The sequence below is a fragment of the Magnusiomyces paraingens genome, assembly GCF_902498895.1.
Source record: "Magnusiomyces paraingens strain CBS 517.90 genome assembly, contig: contig1, whole genome shotgun sequence".
In the NCBI taxonomy this organism is placed as follows: domain Eukaryota; kingdom Fungi; phylum Ascomycota; class Dipodascomycetes; order Dipodascales; family Dipodascaceae; genus Magnusiomyces; species Magnusiomyces paraingens.
Window position 1 is genome coordinate 3,941,458 of NW_022474067.1, and position 19,802 is coordinate 3,961,259.

The 19,802-nt window shown below is 33.2% G+C and overlaps 5 protein-coding genes across 5 annotated transcripts; 2 read left to right on the forward strand and 3 right to left on the reverse strand.

The window, feature by feature from the left end:
• Positions 1-203: 203 nt before the first annotated feature.
• On the reverse strand, positions 204-2,927 carry SAPINGB_P001176 (uncharacterized protein; the record flags this gene model as incomplete). Its single annotated transcript, XM_031995899.1, has 2 exons — positions 204-2,814; positions 2,878-2,927. The coding sequence occupies 2 exons, from the start codon at positions 2,925-2,927 to the stop codon at positions 204-206; spliced, it is 2,661 nt and encodes an 886-aa protein (XP_031851790.1).
• Positions 2,928-3,383: 456 nt separating this feature from the next.
• Positions 3,384-5,093, forward strand: SAPINGB_P001177 (uncharacterized protein; the record flags this gene model as incomplete). Its single annotated transcript, XM_031995900.1, has 3 exons — positions 3,384-3,875; positions 3,928-4,054; positions 4,123-5,093. The coding sequence occupies 3 exons, from the start codon at positions 3,384-3,386 to the stop codon at positions 5,091-5,093; spliced, it is 1,590 nt and encodes a 529-aa protein (XP_031851791.1).
• Positions 5,094-5,672: 579 nt separating this feature from the next.
• Positions 5,673-6,674, forward strand: SAPINGB_P001178 (uncharacterized protein; the record flags this gene model as incomplete). Its single annotated transcript, XM_031995901.1, has 1 exon — positions 5,673-6,674. One exon carries the CDS (start codon positions 5,673-5,675, stop codon positions 6,672-6,674), a length of 1,002 nt encoding a protein of 333 aa, XP_031851792.1.
• Positions 6,675-6,908: 234 nt separating this feature from the next.
• Positions 6,909-8,939, reverse strand: SAPINGB_P001179 (uncharacterized protein; the record flags this gene model as incomplete). The annotated part of the gene is made up of 1 exon (XM_031995902.1): positions 6,909-8,939. The coding sequence occupies one exon, from the start codon at positions 8,937-8,939 to the stop codon at positions 6,909-6,911; it is 2,031 nt and encodes a 676-aa protein (XP_031851793.1).
• Positions 8,940-12,284: 3,345 nt separating this feature from the next.
• On the reverse strand, positions 12,285-15,653 carry SAPINGB_P001180 (uncharacterized protein; the record flags this gene model as incomplete). The annotated part of the gene is made up of 1 exon (XM_031995903.1): positions 12,285-15,653. One exon carries the CDS (start codon positions 15,651-15,653, stop codon positions 12,285-12,287), a length of 3,369 nt encoding a protein of 1,122 aa, XP_031851794.1.
• Positions 15,654-19,802: the final 4,149 nt, after the last annotated feature.

Consider the following 19,802-nt stretch of genomic DNA (forward strand, 5'->3'; position numbering starts at 1 on the left):
TGGTTAGAGTATAAAAAGTTGAGTAATTTCGGGTAAAATTGCGGAGTTTTCCTTAATATTCAAAATTCGATATTGCAAAGAAAAACTATAACACTTTTCGATGAAATGTTTTGATAAAATTAGATTGATGAGAAAAGATAAAAATAAAATAAAATAAAATATACAGTTTAAATCATATATAAAACTAAATGTTAAAAGGCTCATTAGTTTGAAACTGGATTCTCTGGTTGCCATCTTAATGAAGATGAGGACACCGACGGCTGTAGAGTAATTCCACCTGAAGAATTGCCATTAGTAAACTCATAACCATGGCCCACTCCAAGCCGAGTTAAAATGCTTGTTGGAATCGCTCTAGCAATCCACTTGTACGTCAGAGAAACAAACCAAACAATTGTCTCCCAAACTTTTTGGTCTACCTGCTGTGCAGCTGATCGATCAAGAGCTCGCTCTTTTGGTGCGTAAATATGCTCAACTTTAAATTGGTATCGAAGAATATCTTTTCGGCTCATAAGGCCACAAAGTTTTCCTTGGTAATCCACTAAAACAACTCCAGGTCCCAGTTGTGAGAAAATCTCCATAACCGTTTCCAGTGGAACTTGTGGTTGTACAGTTATCGGTGTAAAGTTAACAAATTTTTCAAAACTAATTGACATAATCATGTTGCTGTTTGAATTAGAGCTATTGCTGCCAATATTAGACCCATGCTCAGTTGATCTACGAGCATGACGAGCACTACGATCAAAAGTCGCAGATGAAAAGTAACATTTGGCGTTTGGAGAAAGTGACTGACCCTGTGACCGTTTTGTTTGAATAACATATTTTAATTCTGAACGGCCAATGTAACCTAACAAATATTTGGTATCTAGTCCGTCAACAATAGGGAAACCTCTGTGTGTTGTTTCAGCAAGGATTTTTTCGACTTGTGCCAACGTCATTTCGGTAGTTGTGAAAACAATTAGGTTTTCGCGAGCCATGGCTTTGCTGACAGGAGCATTAAAAATATGTTCTTCTTTTGTATCAATAAAGGGAAATCCGTTGAACCAAATTGCTTGGTCGGTAAGGCCACCTTTACCCCATCTATCACCAACTGCTTGTGTAACTCCAACAACAATCATTGTTGGTATAATATAAGTCAAAGCACCTGTAAGCTCATACATGATTATTACCACTGTGACAGTAATATGTAAAACGCCACTTAATGCGGCCCCAGCTCCAAGAAATGCATATGTCCCTGGAGTGATACAAGGACCATCTGGTGGGCATGCAGCAAAAAATGAACTGGAGGGATATGTATCATGAAGAGATTGAACAACAGTGCCCACAATACGGCCAAAAATAGCGCCGATTGCCATTGAAGGAACAAAAATACCAGCTGGGACTTTGGCGCCATATGAAATAATAACAAGAAATGTGCGGATAATAATTGCAAATATCAATGACATGATGACACGGCCACGCTGAGACTTATCACAAACAAAACTTTCTTCAAATCCATTTCCACATTCTCGGAAAAGTATCTGCATACTTTCAGTCATATCTAAGCGAAGGAAAGCATTAAAATAACAAATGACGGCTGTAATGAATGCCAGGAAAACCACTTCCTGGATGGCATAGTTAGCCAGGTACTTCTTGCGAAATCCTTGTGCCCGAAGGTTCCACTTGCTGAGAAATATTCCGAAAACGCCTCCAAACAGTCCAAGAATGATGAAAAAAACTATTTCGAAAAAATGCCAGTCTTGATCATAACTAACCGAAAATAATACGATTTGACCTGTGCGGAAAGCATTGATTCCAGCTAAAACAATTGTAGAGACAAGCGCACAAAAATAACTTCTCCACATTGTTTTGATTTGAAACGTGGAGGCAACTTCTTCTATCGAAAATAAAACACCACCCATTGGACTTCCAAAAGCAACAGCTACACCAGCAGCTGTGCATGCAGACAAAATTTCACGCATTTTTGAACTATTGTGTCGATATTTTGAAAACATATTTCCAATGACATTACCCACACACACAGCATAATGTACACTAGGTCCTTCTTTTCCGACGCTAAGTCCAGAAGCAATGGTTAGGGGAAGAGCCAAACTTTTAATTGCTAATGTGGGAAACTCCAAAAAACCATTCATTACAAAGCCGGCAATAATGCATTTGATTTCTGAAATACCGGAACCTGCTGCGTATGGTGCGTAAAATTTGACGAGATATGCAGCTGTGAATGCAAAAATTGTTGAGAAAAGAATGTAAGTAATATAATCAGTCACTACAAAGCCAGTCCATGACTTCCATTCTGCGCAGGACTCTTGACCTCCTGGACAACAAAACTCTTGATTTAGGTAGATACCTAATGTACAGTGACCTGTTCGTAAATTAGAAAGCCATTCAGTGATAATGTTTACCGATCCCGCGAGAGCTCCCAAGACACAACCAATTATAGTGAGTACTATCCATGCCTGAGCTGCCGATAGAGAATCAGAAAGAAAAGAAAATACGCGTGATTGGTAGTTGTGTCTTCTTGTTCCGCTTTCAAGGTTTCTAGGGTCTAGTCGAGCTCTTTCACGTAGCCGTTTTATTTTAAGACGTCGTTTAAGATTTTCTCTAGCAGCATCTTCGACCCAGTCAATAGTTGAAAAGTCCTCATATCGTCTAATCTCATCAATGTCTTTTAAATCAATTGAAATGTTGTGTAATTCAGGACCAGAACGTTCTGTATTGTGTGCTGAGCTGCCAGAAGCTTGATTATTATTTAATAAACCATCATGGCTTAGGTCTGATGAAAATGAATCAAAAGAAGCCAAAGAAAAGGCATTTGACCTATAATGATATTAAAAGTTAGTTGAATCAAATTCGACATTTAAAATGATGTCCATGACGTACATTCCAGAAGAGTTTGAATGTGCTCTTTTGTGACGAGAAGAGCTAGACATTATTGAATAAAAGGGAAGAGAGATTAAGGAGGGGGGAATATGAGTGAAATTTAAATGGTTAACACCGTATTATAAGCTAAATATTAAGTAAGAATGCAATAAAAGATTTCATTTATCTAAATCGGCATGGTTAAAATATGTTCTTAAGATCGAGATATCAAATGCAATTAGCGTCACTGGTAAGAAAGGTCCGGGATCAGGGTTTCGTATAAGCATGTTAAGTTGAAGGTTTAAAATGACTAGGTGTCGTTGATAAATGACGTGTGTAACTATTTATGTAATAGTTTATTGTAACAAGTCTATTGACTTTCTGTTTTTTCAAAAAATAAAAATAAAATAAAAATAAACAAAAAAAACTTTGGCTATTTTCACCCTATTTTTATATTTTTTTGCTGTTTTTACAATTTTCCATCACTTTTTTTTGGGAGGGACTTTAAAGCTATTTTAAAAACCAAAATGACGGAAATAGAGCCCATTGAAATAGACATTGAAGAAAACACCAAACCCGCTGATTCCACTGCTGGCTCTTCCAGTCCACACGAAGACGCAATGGATGTTGATGTTGATGTGGATGTCCCAGAATCTTCTAAATCTGCTAGTAATACCCCAAGCGCAGGCGCGTCAATCAATGAGACTAACGAGCAAAGCTCAGTGAACTCTCAAGAAGCCGAAAACGATAAACAGGCCTCTTCATCAACAACCCAAAAACCAGCTCAATCGCAGTCTCGTCCAGTTGGTAGACCCCGTGGTAAAGGAAAACAAAAACAAACGTCAAACGAGAATAATAAGAAACCCCTCGACGAAACTTCAGCCAGGAAAGACACTATCAACAATTCATCAAAGCCTCCATCCAAGCTGCCTGTTGCTAGAATTAAGCGGATTGTAAAACAGGATTATGATATTGTAGCAATTTCTACGCCGGCAGTTTATGCTGTTGCTGCAGCCACGGTAAGTTATTTTTTTTATTTTTTCATAAGGTGTTGCAATTAACATAGCATAGGAACTTTTTATCCAATTTTTCACAGAGCAAGCATTACTGAGAGCTCGAAGTGACAAGCGCAAAAGATTAACTTATAAGGATTTTTCATCTTCTGTTGAAAGCATAGAGCAACTTCAGTTTTTAAAAGGTAAGTTTTATGTACTTTTTTTGTGTTCGTTTACTAGAATAAAAGGCATAAACTAACCTAATTTTTAGAATTGATACCACAGCCCAAAAAGCTTTCTGAACTTATTTCTCGAGGTCTGGTATCTCAACCTGAACTTGGTAAAGGTCAAACAACTTTGGAAGGTTTTGGTGTTGGAAGTAGTGGATCAACTTCTTCTAACGGTATCAACCAGAATGGAGAGCATGATAATTCTCATCATGATGGAGGTGACGAAGATACTGGCCTTGATGAAGACGAAGAGGATGAACTATTTTTGGTTGGTGGAAAGAAACTGGCACAAAAGCAAGATGATGATGTGATTAGCGATGACGAAATGGATGACGAAATGGATGATGATGATGATGATGATGATGATGATGACGATGATGACGATCAAGATGATGAACAAGATAATGAACAACCTCACGAGGATGAAGATTCTGACGACAATTTAGAAGAAGATGAGAAAGGCCAAGATAATGAAGATACACACAGTCAAAACAGTGAATCCGAAAGTGAGTCTGAAAATAGATTATCAAGACGGAATTCAAACGATTCAGATGAAGCTGATAGTGATATGGAGGTATCTGATTCTTTGGGCACAAGAAAATCTGATAAAGATAAGAAATCGCACACAAACGGTGATAAGAAATCTGCAGACTTAGAAGGTAAAAATTCTGTTGGCCAGTCACACGACTATAGCCCATTTCACAGTGATGCAGACCGAACTGCTATTGCAGCCAAAAATTCAGCTTCTGTTGGTACCGGTGCACCTCCAACCAGAGCGCGTCGTCCCAAAAAGCACAGACATCTTATGCCTGGAGGTGGTGGTATAATATTTATCAATGAAACGGAGAAAGTTGCACGAACAATTAAGAACCGTGAAACTAAGAAGCAAATTCAGAAACAGCAAGAAGGAAGTAATGGAGATGATGATATCGAAATGGCAGATTACTCTTACGGGAATTCTGATGGAAAGGGTGCAAGCGAAGACGGTTCTGACGATAAGTCTAATAAGTAAACACAATGATTTCAGAGAAATAACTACAGACTATAGTTCTTCAAAGATGGTATAAATTCTTTGGTATTAATAGCCTATTTAATTATTATTATTATTATTATTATTTCACTGCTCATAATGTGCATATCGATTGCGCAATGTCAGCCATAGTATACGATTTCACTTTGAATTTAGTGATTTAAATATTAAAATGTACATTTGGACATGCCTTTGGGGATCTTCTATGGGCTTAGAGACTGTGTGTGAATCTGCCTTTTACCGAGGAAGTAAAATGAAATGTTATCACGTGATTGGTGTTCTCAGAAATTCAGTCCGAGGCCCAAAAAATAAGGATTTTAAGTCACGGTGCTTTACCGGATTTCAATATAGTAGTCATTTCACACCTGTCAATGATCAAACCCCACATGAAAAGCTGACTGTTTTTCAACTCACATTTCAGTTATAATTTCTTTCTTTTTTTTTTAGTATATGTTATAAATTCACATCTAATATTATTTTTTTTTTGTCTAATTCACAATATCATAATTCTTAATTTAATCAATAATAAAAATATAATAAAATATAATAAAATAAAATAATATGTATGGAATGGTAAAGCCAGCTGGTGCTCCCTTGGAACTTGATCTTTCCAAAGTTTCTCATTTCATTGTCGACTGGGATGAGACTGTGACTAGTTTAGACACCATGCATCTTTTAGGAGCTGCTGCCTACGAATGCAAACCTGACTTTGAACCTAAATGGGACTATTTTGTTCGTGAGTTCCTTAATGATTATACGCAATACTCACGGTCGTTCCAGCCATCATCATCCAAAGCTAGTTCTCAAAAAGAAGATAATGATGCTGAGGTGGCTGCATCTGCAGTGGCAGCAGCAGCATCTAAAGAAGGAATTTCGCCTGAACTTGAAGAAGAAATTGAGTTTTTACTTGGTCTTAAGCCAATCGAATACGAGTCTGCAAAGCGTGTAGAGGATGCAAAACTCTTTGAAAACATTGACCCCAAGTTTATTCAAGCACAAGTCGGCAAGGTGCTTTTCCGAGACGGTTGGTGGGATCTTATCAAGAAAATTCACCCTGCTCATGGTGAAGAGAAAGATGATACCAAAGAATATCCCAAGATTGCAATTGTTAGTGTGAACTGGTCCGCGGATTTGATCCGCAGAGTACTTGACCACTACTTCCCGGGTAACGATATTGCAATTTACAGTAATGACATTGATTGGGTCACGGGGGATATTTTCCCTGCTGACTATGACTCTATAAATTACGATGTTCATCCAGACCATGTTAATAGCGCAACTGATCCTAAAATCTCACGCGGCCATGTTCGCACTGCTAACGATAAAAAGCGAATTATTGCAGCTTTGAAAGATGAGGCAAAGAAGCTGGGTAAAGAACTTTGGTATTTTGGAGATAGTTCTACCGATACCTTAGCTCTTTTGGAGGCTGATAAAGGTGTTGTTGTTGGTAAGAAAAAAACATTTGATAAACTGACCAAAGAATTGAAGATTCCTAATCTATCTTTTATTTCTGATTGGAATCAAATAAAACTACAATCAGATGAATCTTCTTCCAATCTTTAAAACAAAATAATAATAATAAAACAAAATAAAATAAAATAAAAACAGTTTCAAGCAACAAGTAAATTTAAAAAAAATTTAAAAAAAAATCAAATATAAACTAATAAGTACAACATAAATAACTTTTGGAAGGACTGTGGGCGACAAGTGGAGAAAAAAACACCAAATCATAAAATATATATTCTCGACTTTTGGTTTATGAAGTTATAACTTCACATGTGGATCATTATCTTGCATTTAAGCAGAGGCAGCAGCAGGAGCCTCAGCGGGAGCAGTACCCTCAGCAGGGGCAGGAGCAGAGTTGGCACTGTTCTGGAGGAACTCATTGTAAGCCTCAAAAGCAGCGTGGACGCTGTTGTTGAAAGCAGGAACATCATCAGCAATGTTGACGAGCTCATCGACAGACATCTCCAAAAGCATACCAGTGATCTTGCTGGCAAGCTCAGGATCATTGGCAATGTTCTCGTGGTTGAGAACCTTGGGGAAGATGTACTCACCAATAACCTGCTTGCGGGCCTCCTCAGGAGCGTTAGCAACCATAACGCTAAGGGAAGATTCACCGGCTCTGGCGGGGATGGGGCCGGGGCCACGCTGACCACGGCCACCGTTGCGGCCACCCTGGGCGCCAAAGGGAACAGGGCGAGGAACGCGGTTGTTGTAACCACCGTTGAAGCCACCAGCCATGTAAGGAAGCATGTTCTGGTTGGGGCCGTTAACATTGCGGGGCCAAGCACCTTGAGGAGGAGGAGGAATGACCTGCTGGCGAGGAGGAGGAAGCATAACCTGAGGGTTGCCACCAAAGGGGACGCCAGGGCGACCACCAGGAACAGGGCCCATAAAACCGGGCTGCTGGCCAGGGCCGTAAAACATAGGAGTCATGTACTGGCCGGGGAGACCACCAGCAACGGCAGCCTGCTGTTGGAGACGAAGCTGGTTCTTGGCCTGCATCTGCTGAGCAAGCTGAGAACGTCTAACATCCTTGCGCTGAGCAAGAGCAACGTAGAGAGGCTTGCCGGCAACAAGGTGTTGGTTCATCTCAGCAACAGCTTTAGTAGCCTCTTCAGGAGCAGAGAAGCAGACAAAGCCAAAGCCCTTGGACTTGCCACTCTCGTCAGTCATAACCTTGGCAGAGGTAATGGTGCCGAAAGCAGAGAAAGTCTCGCGGAGCTTGTCATCATCAATAGTATCATCAAGGTTCTTGATGTAAAGGTTGACACCCTGGTACATGTTGCTCTTCTCAAGACGAGCAGCTTCGTACTGCTTCTTGAGTTCTTCTTCACGCTCAAACTTCTTCTGGGCGCGGCCAACATAGAGCTTGTTGCCATTGAGCTCCAAGTCATTAAGCTCCTTGACAGCATTGGCAGCATCATCGTGGTTTTCAAAGTTGACAAAACCAAAGCCACGGGACTTGCCCTCAGCATCACGAGCAATGGTGGAAGAGGTGATGTTACCGTACTTCTTGAAAAGCTCCTCAAACTCCTCATCAGTAGTCTCAGAAGAGATGTTCTTGATGTAGACGTTGGTGAACTTGGCCTTGAGCTCGTCATTCTTAGACTGACGGTCCTGCTTAGGAATGTGGAAACCAACAAAGACCTTGCGCTCGTTCAAAAGCATACCATTAACATTTCTAATGGCGCTTTCAGCAGCCTCGGTAGTCTCAAAGTGGACAAACCCGTAGCCCTTGGAATTGCCATAGTCATCAGTGGCAATCTTGGCAGAAAGGATCTTACCAAAAGTAGAGAAGGTATCAAAAAGATCCTTATTGTCAATAGCAGGATCAAGGTTCTTGATAAAGATATTGCCAGCGCCAGTGCGTCTAAGAGAGGGATCTCTCTGGGACCACATGATGCGGCAAGGACGACCCTTAATGGCGGTGTAGTTGAGCTCGTTAAGAGCACGGGCACCATCAGCAGAGTTGTGGTAGTTAATGTAAGCGTAGCCAAGAGATCTCTTAGTAACGACATCTCTGCAAACGCGGATGGAGGCAACGGGACCAATCTGGTTGAAGATCTCAAAGAGCATAGCCTCAGAAATGGAAGGATCAAGCTCACCAACGTAAAGAGAAACATTGGCAGAGGGGTTAGAGTCAGAATCAGTCTCAGAAGGAGAGGAAGCAGACTCCGTAGTAGCGGGAGCAGTAGCCTCCTCAGCAGTAGAGGGAGCTTCGGTGGCGGTGGAAGAGGTAGCTTCAGCCTCAGGAGCGGTAGTCTCCTTGATGTTGAGCTGCTCAAGGGCCTTTTCAGTAGCGGCAACGGCTTCAGTAGACATTTTAATGAATATGAGGGGGGGTATCAAATACTAGTCCAATTAAGGATTCGAATTATGGTATATGAATGGGGGGGTGGTGGTGGTGATGGTGATTTTAAAAGGTTTTTTTTTTTTTTGAAACGTAGAACGTTTAAATTTTGGGTGTGATGCTTTTTTTTAAATATAAAAAAAAGGAGGGTTTTTTAAAAATTTTTCGATTTTTTTGGGTTTTTTTAATTTTTAGAAAATCAAAGCCAAATGAGCTTTAAAATATTTATATATATATATATAAGTATATATATAAATAAGCCTAGATAGAGGTCGAGATTGGGGGGTGTTTTCGAAAGAAAATCTGAGCTTGAAAAAGGGAAAAAAAAAAGAAGAAAGAAAAAAAAAAAAAAAAGGAGGAAAAAAAACTTTTTTTTTGGATGTTATTTGGAGTTGTTACTCAGCCAGCTATTCTCTCCCTCCCCTGGCCGCACAGAAACAAAAAAAAAAAAAAAAAAAAAAATTTTCTAAAGAAAGAAAGAAAATTTTTCACATCTCTCATGTAACATATTATGTAATGTTGACTCATCATATTTATCACATGATATATTAATAAATTATGTAAGCTTGAACAAGTAGTGTGTGTAATGTTGTAATTACACAGAACAAATAGGCATTAAAATGTTGTGTTACTTGTCACAAATAATAACAAAAAATTTGTATGGAAATAGGGTATATCAAGTCAAGTCAAATCAAGTCAAATCAAGTCAAATCAAGTCAAATCAAGTCAAATCAAGTCAAATCAAGTCAAATCAAGTCAAATCAAATCAAGTCAAATCAAGTCAAATCAAGTCAAATCAAGATCATCATCATCAGCATTAATAATAATAGTTGAATTGAATTATTTTAACTTGTTTTTTTTTTTTTTTTTGAATAATATAATATACTTCATCTATATTATTGCATATATATCATGCAGCAATAATATCAAATGGTTCGTTCAATCTTTAAAGAAGAAAAGATTGATAACTTAACAAAATTAGTGATTAGATGATGATAAGTTTCCCATATATTTAATATATTTAATAATAATAAACAAATGTTTTTTTTTTCTAAATGCAATTTATCTAAATGCTTTGTTTAAATCTTTGGATACATATTTGATCACAGAATGGTTTCAATTGGTGGGTATCTTTTATAAATAATATAAAAATTAATTATAAATAATGTCATCATACTTTTTTTTCTTTAAAAAAAAAAAAAAATTCATTTAAACGAAAAATGAAATAAAGGATGAAATAGTTAGTGGGATCATATCATATGAAGGTGCATGATGGGGGGGGTTTTTAAAAAAAAAAAAAAAAAAAAAATGAAACTATGAGATAAAAAAAAATAAATAAATCTGTACGACTTTGTTAACAGTAGAATGAAGATTTGTCGCTCACCAGAAACCATTTGCTCGGGGTTTGTAATCAGTACCTATTTCTGTTAATTATTTGTTTAAAAGTATTTATATACTAATTCTAATGTTCAATTAAACTAATTTAGGGGAAAAAAAAAGTGCTTTTTTATTTTTATTTTTAATCCCTGAGCTTAGCTTAACTAAATCTTCAAAATTGATGAAAAAGAATGACGACAAACTTAGAGAAAGTTATGTAAGTATATATATTTTGCGATTAATGATCTGAGGAGCTTACATTGAAAGTAATAATATTAATATTAATATTAATATTAAAAATATTAAAATAACAAAATATTGCTACTATTAAATCAATTTTTATAACTTTTGAGCTCCAAAATGAAACTATTTATAATTAATCATTACGGGATTTGGGGAAATTTATTAAGCTATGATGTACCCAGAAAAAAAAAATTAAAAAAATATTTGAGATAATAAACAATATTTACAGAATAATAATAAAAAATAATAATAATAATAATAATAATAATAATAATAATAATAATAATAATAATTCAAAATTTTGGCGGTATCTCGGTGTTTTTTTTTTTTTTTTTTTTTTTTTTTTTTTTTCGGCAACAAAGTTGAAGCAAAAGAGAAAATAAAAATAAAAATAAAAATAAAATAAAGCCCGCAGTTATTAACAAATGTTAGTAGTAATATTAATATATATATACAATATTTGAATAGCTCTCATAAAAATATTACTAAAGTTTAAAACTTTCTTTTTAATGTATATTTTATTTATCCAAAGATATTTCGGCTTAGTCCAATTCTAAGACCGAAATATTACAAGTCATAGTTATGAACTGCCTAAAACATTTAAAACCCGAATTTTTTTTTTTTTTTTTTAAAATAAAAAAATAAAAATAAAAATAAATTCAAGAAATAACGTAACTTTTATTTATTTTTTTTTCTATGGATTCCCAGCTTATGGCTTGTATATGCTTAAATAATTGCGTATATATGCAGTTTGCCAAAACTGGCAAATCTTAGGTTTTTTTTTTTTTTTTTATCTCTAAGAAAAAAAGGGTGACCCCCCTATGGCAATAGATGGCCAATTGCCATAATAATAATAATATATATTAGACGATGTTTTTTTTTTTTTATAAAAAAAAAAATAAAAATAAATAAATTGGTTTAAAAATTTATTTCATATAACCTTTAATATTTTCAATTAATTTTTTATTATATATATATATATATATATATATATCTTAGAATTGTTATTTTTTTTTTCATTCTATTTAATTACATCTTATCTTATTTCATCTTATTTTATCTTATTTATCTTATTTATATTATTTATATTATTTATATTATTTATATTATTTATATTATTTATTTAATTTTTTTTTTCAGCCACTCTTTCAATAAAAGACTTTAAGAAACCGTTTGTTACGTTTCATGATCATGTACTTCATTGGAATGCTGGAAACCGTCACCCGGTAGATGAATAATCCTAAACATAGTGATTATATCAGCTTTGCTTAAATTTTTTTTTTAATTTTTAATTTTTAAATTTTTAAATTTTAAATTTTACTTGTTTTTTTTTTTTTTTTTTTTGGTGGCCTAAAATATACATTTAGAGACTTTGGGTAAAGTTTGCTTAACCTATGTGGATTGGCAGACAGACCGCTAAACAGAGAAAAAAGGGACTGCTTCGTATTTTCAAATTATTACTGAATTTTCTAAATGACTATCATCAAAATCAATCTTTTTACAGAAAGAAAGAAAAAAGAAAATTTCAATTATTTAATTATTTAATTAATTAATTAAAAAAAAAGGATAAATAAGTGTATTATTTGTAATTGAATTGTTGAAAGCCTTTATATTCATAAAAACTACTACATAATACATAATACAAGTGTTACAAAGAATTGCCATTTCGTTTCATTTCAATCTATTGTTAATTATTTTTAAGATTGGATATTATCATTTGGATTATCATGATAAGTAGACAGGTTTGCCTCTTCTGCAGACTCATTATTCAATGAAGATGATGATGATGCAGGCATATTTTCAACAACCGTGGAGTTAATTAAGGATGGTATCGACATGAAACTGCGGCTAGAAGATGCACTTCTAAGAGATAAACCGCTATTATTATCATTATTATTATCATTATCATTATTGTTATTGTTATTGTTATTGTTGTTGTTGTTGTTGTTGTTGTTGTTGTTGTTGTCGTCAGATTCTGGCCGTGATGGCAGTGGCAATTCCGAAACAGCGCTTAAAACAAAAGTATCTGACAAAGCAGCTGATGATGCAGCAACTTCAGTTGCTGCTATCAAATTCAACGATGAAGCTGCATCATTAAAATTATTCGTGCTGTAAGAGTCTGCTGAGAAAGAAGTTAATGCTGATGCAGATGTTGGTGCTGATGGTAGTGCTGATGCTGATGCTGATGCTGATGCAGATGTTGATGTTGATGTTGATGTTGATGCTGATGCAGATGCAGATGCAGATGCTAATGCTGAAGGCATTTTTGGCAAAGTTTTAGGTAATGGTCCTGAAATTAATGACGAAATTGAATGCATTGACCGAGGAATAGTACTGGTCGAAGATGAAGAGACTGAAGAAAACGAATACGGCTGACTTTGACTCGTGCCATCATTTGCACTGGTGTTGGCTTCAGAAGAAAAAGAAGAAGTTGATGAAGTTGATGAAGTTGATAATGATGACATGGCAGAACCTCTAGAAGAAAACTCCTCCATACTTTTTTTAACTAAATCAACGGGAGAGCGATCTGTCGTCCAGCGACTTGTAGATCGATACTCTGGAAGAGGATTTCGAGAAATAACTCGCTTGTAGATACTATCGTCCTCATCATCTATTGAGACCGTATTTGGGTTTGCCTCACGAATCTCATTATTTGACATAAATGGATATTCACGAATCAAATCAAGCCAAATGTAAAAATGTAACATCTTATCGTCAAATTTATTAATTTCTGGATAAGATCCAGGGCAATATCTCAAAACTTTGCCAAACATTCGTTTAGCTTCTGCAATCTGCTCTTCCGTCATTGGCGTCTCATTTCTAGGTGGGGGGTTATTTTCCCGACCATAATTATTGTCTGAGCCCATATTTAATCCATGACCTGTTCCATAACTAGACCCTTGAAAGCCTTCAGGTTCAACCTTTGGGGGGTCTGACAAGAGGTCTTGGATTCTAGCCCATATGTTATTAAACCTCATATTGGACGATGTCGAAGTATACAGAATGGGGTAGTAATAATAGAAAACAAGAGATTTAAGATTGGTAAAGTGAAGAACAAATCTTTCTAATGCTGAATATGATATTGACTTTAGCTGAACCGGGAGCGTCAAACTTTTCAACAAACCCTTAGGAGGCGGGCCATTGTACTCTTCTGGCTCTTCCCATTTTGGATCCTTGTAAAAAGAGGAGGTAGTGGAAGGAATATTTTTTATTGGGTAAAGCAATCGGGTGCCATGAACTGTAGCAGCAGTATTGATAGTATTAGCCGAAGAAGAAGTAGAAGAAGAGGTAGTAGAAGAATAAGGGGATGAAGAGGATGAAGAGGATGAAGAAGAAGAAGAAGAAACATATGATGGTGAGATGTGATAAAAATTTGAAGGTTTAATGGGGGGTTTAGACTCATATGTTTCAGGTTTGAGAATTGGGCTCTTTTCCTCTGGTCGGCCATTGTACTTGATAAACTCTTCAAATAATGTCGCAATAGTTTCCTTAGGCGCATTCCAACTTTCCTTAAACCGGAAAACCTTTAATACTTCGAGATTGAAAAGATTTCGTGCAATAAATAAAATCTCAGGCATATCTAAAGAAAAGCAAACCACAGTTTTAAGAGACCGCCTATTATTATAAATTGCTTGTCGAATCATATCAGCCTGATAGGTAAGACGGCTCCAATCATCAGTTAACTCCAAATAGACCAAACTGGAAAATGGAAATGCCACGAATCCTAATGACTGAGGACCAAACGCAAAAACAAGATCTTTGATTTGATTATAGTAATTGCGGGCCATTGCTGGGTCTGTATTAACAAAATGTCCCGTCACACATTGTAGTTTTTTCAAACTCGGTGGGAGCCAAGAGCCATCGATAGCAGAGAGTGCAATTGCGTTTAGAGAAGACTCATGAAGAATAAGTTCAGTGAGTTGGGGCATTTTACTGACAGCGGTCAAGAACCTTGAGCTAGGCTGAACAAGAGAGCGATTTCCAACGACACTAGAGTTTACAAGCTGAAGTTGATCGAAATGTGGGGCAGTTTCAATTTCAAGAATGTGAGTTTGTGAGAGATGTGGGAGGATTTTATTGATGAGTTCAATTTCGTGAGATTGAATGCGAAAGTTTGCGGAATAAATGTAGTGGAGTAGATTGAGAGGTGGGTAAAGATCAAGAGCAAGTGAGATACCACCAATGTGAAAAAAAATAACCTTTAGTTTCCGGGTATTGTAATTGGCAATGCACCGGGCTGCCTGATTGCACCGTTCAGGGGTCCAGAAAGAACCGGAAAAATAAATGCATTTGAGATATGGTAAGACATTTGGGTGTATGAGAGAAACAGCCGAAATTTCAGGGTCTGAGTCTAATAGAGCAGCTTTTTCAGAGGACATTTCAACATATTTTTCTGGAGAGATTCGTTTTGCTGAATAGTAAAGGACTTTTGATGCGTATTGAAGTAGAGACAGGGGGAATTTTTTGCATGTTGGAGTTCCATCAATTGTATGATTAGTTTCAGCAGATACAAGCCACCATTTAGGAGTTGAAGGTTTTGACCTAACCATGATTTTAACAACGTTATGTTCTTCGACAATTTTAATAGTATTCCAAATGATTGGGCTTAAAAAGGAGCGAAATTTCCGGCATGTGGACGAAAGATTGATCATATCAAACCGTCTAATTCCTGAGTGGTAAACTCCACATTCGCTTTCAACAATGAACTGAGAAATATTCCATATGATTTCTGGGGGTAAGTCAGCCAAGCTTTTAGTGACTTTACTAGGAGGGAAGGTATTGCGAAGTTCTGCTGGCCGTTGGTCCGAAGTAACAGATGAGGAAGATGCGGGTAAACATTGGGCACTGGTGCTGTTACTGGTATTGCTGGTGCTGCTGATGTTTTTTTTATTTTTATTTTTATTATTGATATTATTGATATTATTAATGTTATTAATGTTATCGATGCTATTGATGTTATTGATGTTATTGATATTATTATTATTGTTGTTGTTATTGTTATTGTTGTTGTTATCTTGCTGTGCCGAGTCGGGGTTGGGGACTTTGCTCTTAAGGGTTTGGCCCATTTCAGAGCGGGGCAGCGCTTGTTACAGAAATGCGCTAGAGAAACTCAATGTGAAGGATCTGGCAAGCAGGAGATGCAAATTTATATATATATATAATTAAAGAATGGAGAAAAAAAATTAAGAGAGATATAATAGAATAGTGATAATAGAAATAGGAATATGGGAAGAGGGAAAAAAAAAAAAAAAAAAAAAAAAGAAAAAAAAAAGAAAAAGAAAAGGGAAAAAAAAAAGGTATATATATATATATATATACTGGTGTTCTTATGGAATATGCGGGAGGAATTTTTAAAAAAAATTTAAAATAAAAATAAAAATAAAAATAAAAAAAAAAAGTGCGGATGATTTGTCACATAAATAGGCGTACAAAAGAAAAAATAGTGGCTATTTATTATTATTATTATTTATTGATTATCATCATCATTAACAACACCTCTCATGTGTGCATGGATGTATGGCAACTGTATACTACACTTTGGTGCGTTTTCCTTCTTTCCATAGAAGCAAACTATTTCGGTAACCAAAATGTTTGACATATCCCGGTCAAAAGTCATTGTTAGTTGTTGTTGTTAGTATTTTTTTTTTTTTTTCAGCGACATATAAAAAAAATATATATATGTATTTGAAAAGTTTAACAAAGAATATCAGATTATCTTTAAAATCAATGAGATAATGACTTTATATATATATATATATATATATATATATATATATATATATATATTTATTTATTTCATTTAGAAAAGATTTTGAAAAAAAAAATGAAAAAACGAAAAATTATTTTAATAGTGTATCAATGTTTTGGTGTCTCAAAAGTTGCACCATTTAAGGCGCACACATCATTTAAAATAGCAAAAAAATAATCAATTAATAAAAACAAAAAGTTAGAATGTAGCAAAAAATTAAGAAATCAAAAAAAAAAAAAAAAAATTGTTAAATAGATTTAAATTTTTTTTTAAAAAAGATAACAATTATTATTATTATTATTATTATTATCATTATTATTATATTTTAAGAATCTTTATAGCAAAAAATTAAGGTTATCCCTTTGCTCCGTTAAATGTTGTACTTATGGAGGTAGTAATAATGAACTTATCTTTATATATATAAATATAATAATAATATTGGACAAAACTAAAACTTCATTCTTTAAATGCACCAGATAACTTCAAAATTAACAAAAAAAAATATATATATATACACCAATATTGAAAATTAATACCATCATAATCTTAATCAAATTGAAAAAAAAAAAAATAAAATTATTATATATAAAAAATTACATCGTTAAAAAATTGTTACTCTCGGGGAACCGGCCCATAGTTCTTTACGGAAACCGGAATAAGGCCTGTGCATGGTTAAAAACAAAAACCGCTTCAAAACCTGGGCCTTTCAAAGGTTTAACTGTAGTTCAAATACCTTCATCCATCAAAGACCAATTAAAATATTTAGTTGAAGTAAACAAAAAAAAAAGAAAAGATATATATATATATATACAAAAAAAGAAAAAACAAGCTAACATGTGCAAAATCAAAAAAAAAAAAAAAAATGAGACAACTATATATATTCAATTAGTATCAAAAATAACTTTTCAAATTTAATAGAGAAAAAAAATGCCGAATAAAAGCCGAGTAAAATTGTTTACTTGAAAAAATTTTAACTTAACTGATTTTCCAGACTCTTCTCTTTTTTTTTTTTTTTTTTTTTCATTACCAAAAACAATTTTTTTTACCAAGTATATATAAAAAGAAAATTAAAAAAAAAAAAAAAACTTGAAATATATATATCTCCTAATAAAAATATATAAATTTAAAAGAAAAGATAATCTTTTTTCTTTTTTCTTTTTTTACCATTTCTTTTATCGTTTCATTTGTAACTCAAATTTTTTTTTTTAAAAAGAAAAAAAAAAAACTAAACCACCATCATTATACAATACTTAAAAAAAAAAATGAAAGAAAATATTTCTCAGTCACTAATAATTAGACAAAAAAAAAACTTCACTTTTATAAAGTATCTAAAGATATCAATTTTAGTTGTTTCTCATTAATAAACTAGGGAAGAAAAAAAGAAAAAAATAAGTTACTAAAGAAGGGAGAAAGAAAACCTCAATATTGGAATTTGATAATTTAAACCAAAAAACAATTTAATGATTCTAAATTAAGAGATTTCAACATATATATCTTATGCCATAATTTTGGTTTTAAATTTATAATATTCTATAAGGTAATAATGGTCTGATTCTTTTAGATCTAGATATTCTTGAAATTAAATGTTTCTAGGAGTTTTCTTTTAAACAACTTATTTATTATCAAAGATTCTTCATGTTGATCATATTTTGTCAATATATAAAGAATTTAAAGGAGAAATTTTTGAAAAAAAAAAGATTTTTTAAAGATATTCTTATTAAATAAAATAGAATGAAAAAAAAAAAAATTAAAAGAAGGTGAGAATTGATTAAAAAAAAAAGAATAAAGTATTGAAAACATTTATTTTTCCAAATTTAAATTAAGCTGCTTCATTAATTGTTAATTTTAATGTTATTGAAATACATTACGGACAAATAGTCATTTAAAACTTTTTTTTTCATTAATTTCATTAATATAACTGAATTCTAAATTGAAAAGAAAAAAGAAAATAAACTTAACGATAACTGTGAAAAAAATGAAAATTTAGAAGCCACAGAAATTTTTTTTCTGTTTTTTTTTTTTTTTTTTAACAATCGGTTATTGTTGTTAATAATGAGTCTCATATTGATTTTTGATTTAAATTCACCAAAGTTATTATAAACATAAAAGATAATAATATATAAAACTAAACTTGATTTATCGTTAAAAAAAAATAAGGATAATATTTATTTTTATTAAATTTATATTTTTGATTTCACTTTAATAAGATTAATGTTTGATTTTTATTTTGATTTTGATTTTGATTTTTATTTTTAATTTTAAAATTTTTTTTTTAAATGTTGTATTATATTGTACCAACTAGATTTAAAACAAAAGTTGTAAATATCAAATGTGATGGATGTGTTTACATTGTGTGCCATGTAACCTGCATATGTCAACTCTGTCGGCTGACTTTGGCCGCACAATATTATTAAAAATTAAAATAAAAAAAAAAAGAGGCTTTCTTATTTCAAACTCTTCATTCGTTTTCTCGGCAATTCACTTTACATACTAAACACAGCCAGGATTACTAAAATTTGATTAATAAAAAAAATAATAATTTAGTTACTGTAACTAAATGGTTTATATGGGAAAAGTTCCATGGATTCTTTTTATTTTTATTTTTTTTTTTTTCCATCAGTTTCTAGTGATTTCTTTAAGAATAAAAGAAATTTTTTTAATTCTTTTTTTTTTTTTTATAAATTTTTATAAAAATTTTCAAAAAAAAAAAAAATCTGAAATATTAAATATTTAATATTTGCCAAACAATTTAATGTTTTAACAAAATAACTTGTTAATTAACAAATTGTGGCCAGAAATTTAATATTTTGAGTTTTTGTGATTTTATGCATAAGGATTAATTTATTTATGAATACGAATTACGCAGGTTGCCATTCTAGTAATACTAACAGTCTTAACATACAATTAACTGCAAAAAGTGTAGTTGATGGAGTACTCCTCTATGTAAATGTCATACCAGCACCGACCCAACTGCTTTTACTAACATGTCATTAAAAAAAAAAAATAAAAAAATAAATAAAAAAAAAATTAAAAATGTGATGAGTTACAACTGGAAAAACTTGAACATCTTCCTAAACTTGGTTTTTTTTTTTTTTTTTTTTTAGCTTGATATACAAATTTTTGAACACTCTTCTTAACAAATTTCCAACATCTTAAACTTATTTCGTGCCATACTAAACCAGTAAAAAGCCCACTTTTAGACATTGAAAAATAAAAAAAATAAGAGAAATTTATTCAACTAATATATATATATATATATATATATATATCCTAATATGGCTAGTATATTCTTCCCTTGTCTTTCATATTAATATTATAATGCGTGGGCAGTCAAATCAATATATATAAAATTGGGTTCGCTTAATTTTAGTATTGTTGAGATTTGTTAGTACAAGCTATCCCATTTCGCCTGTAAATTCCAAGATCAGATAGCAATTCTTTAGCTGGTGCAAGGGTTTAAGAAACG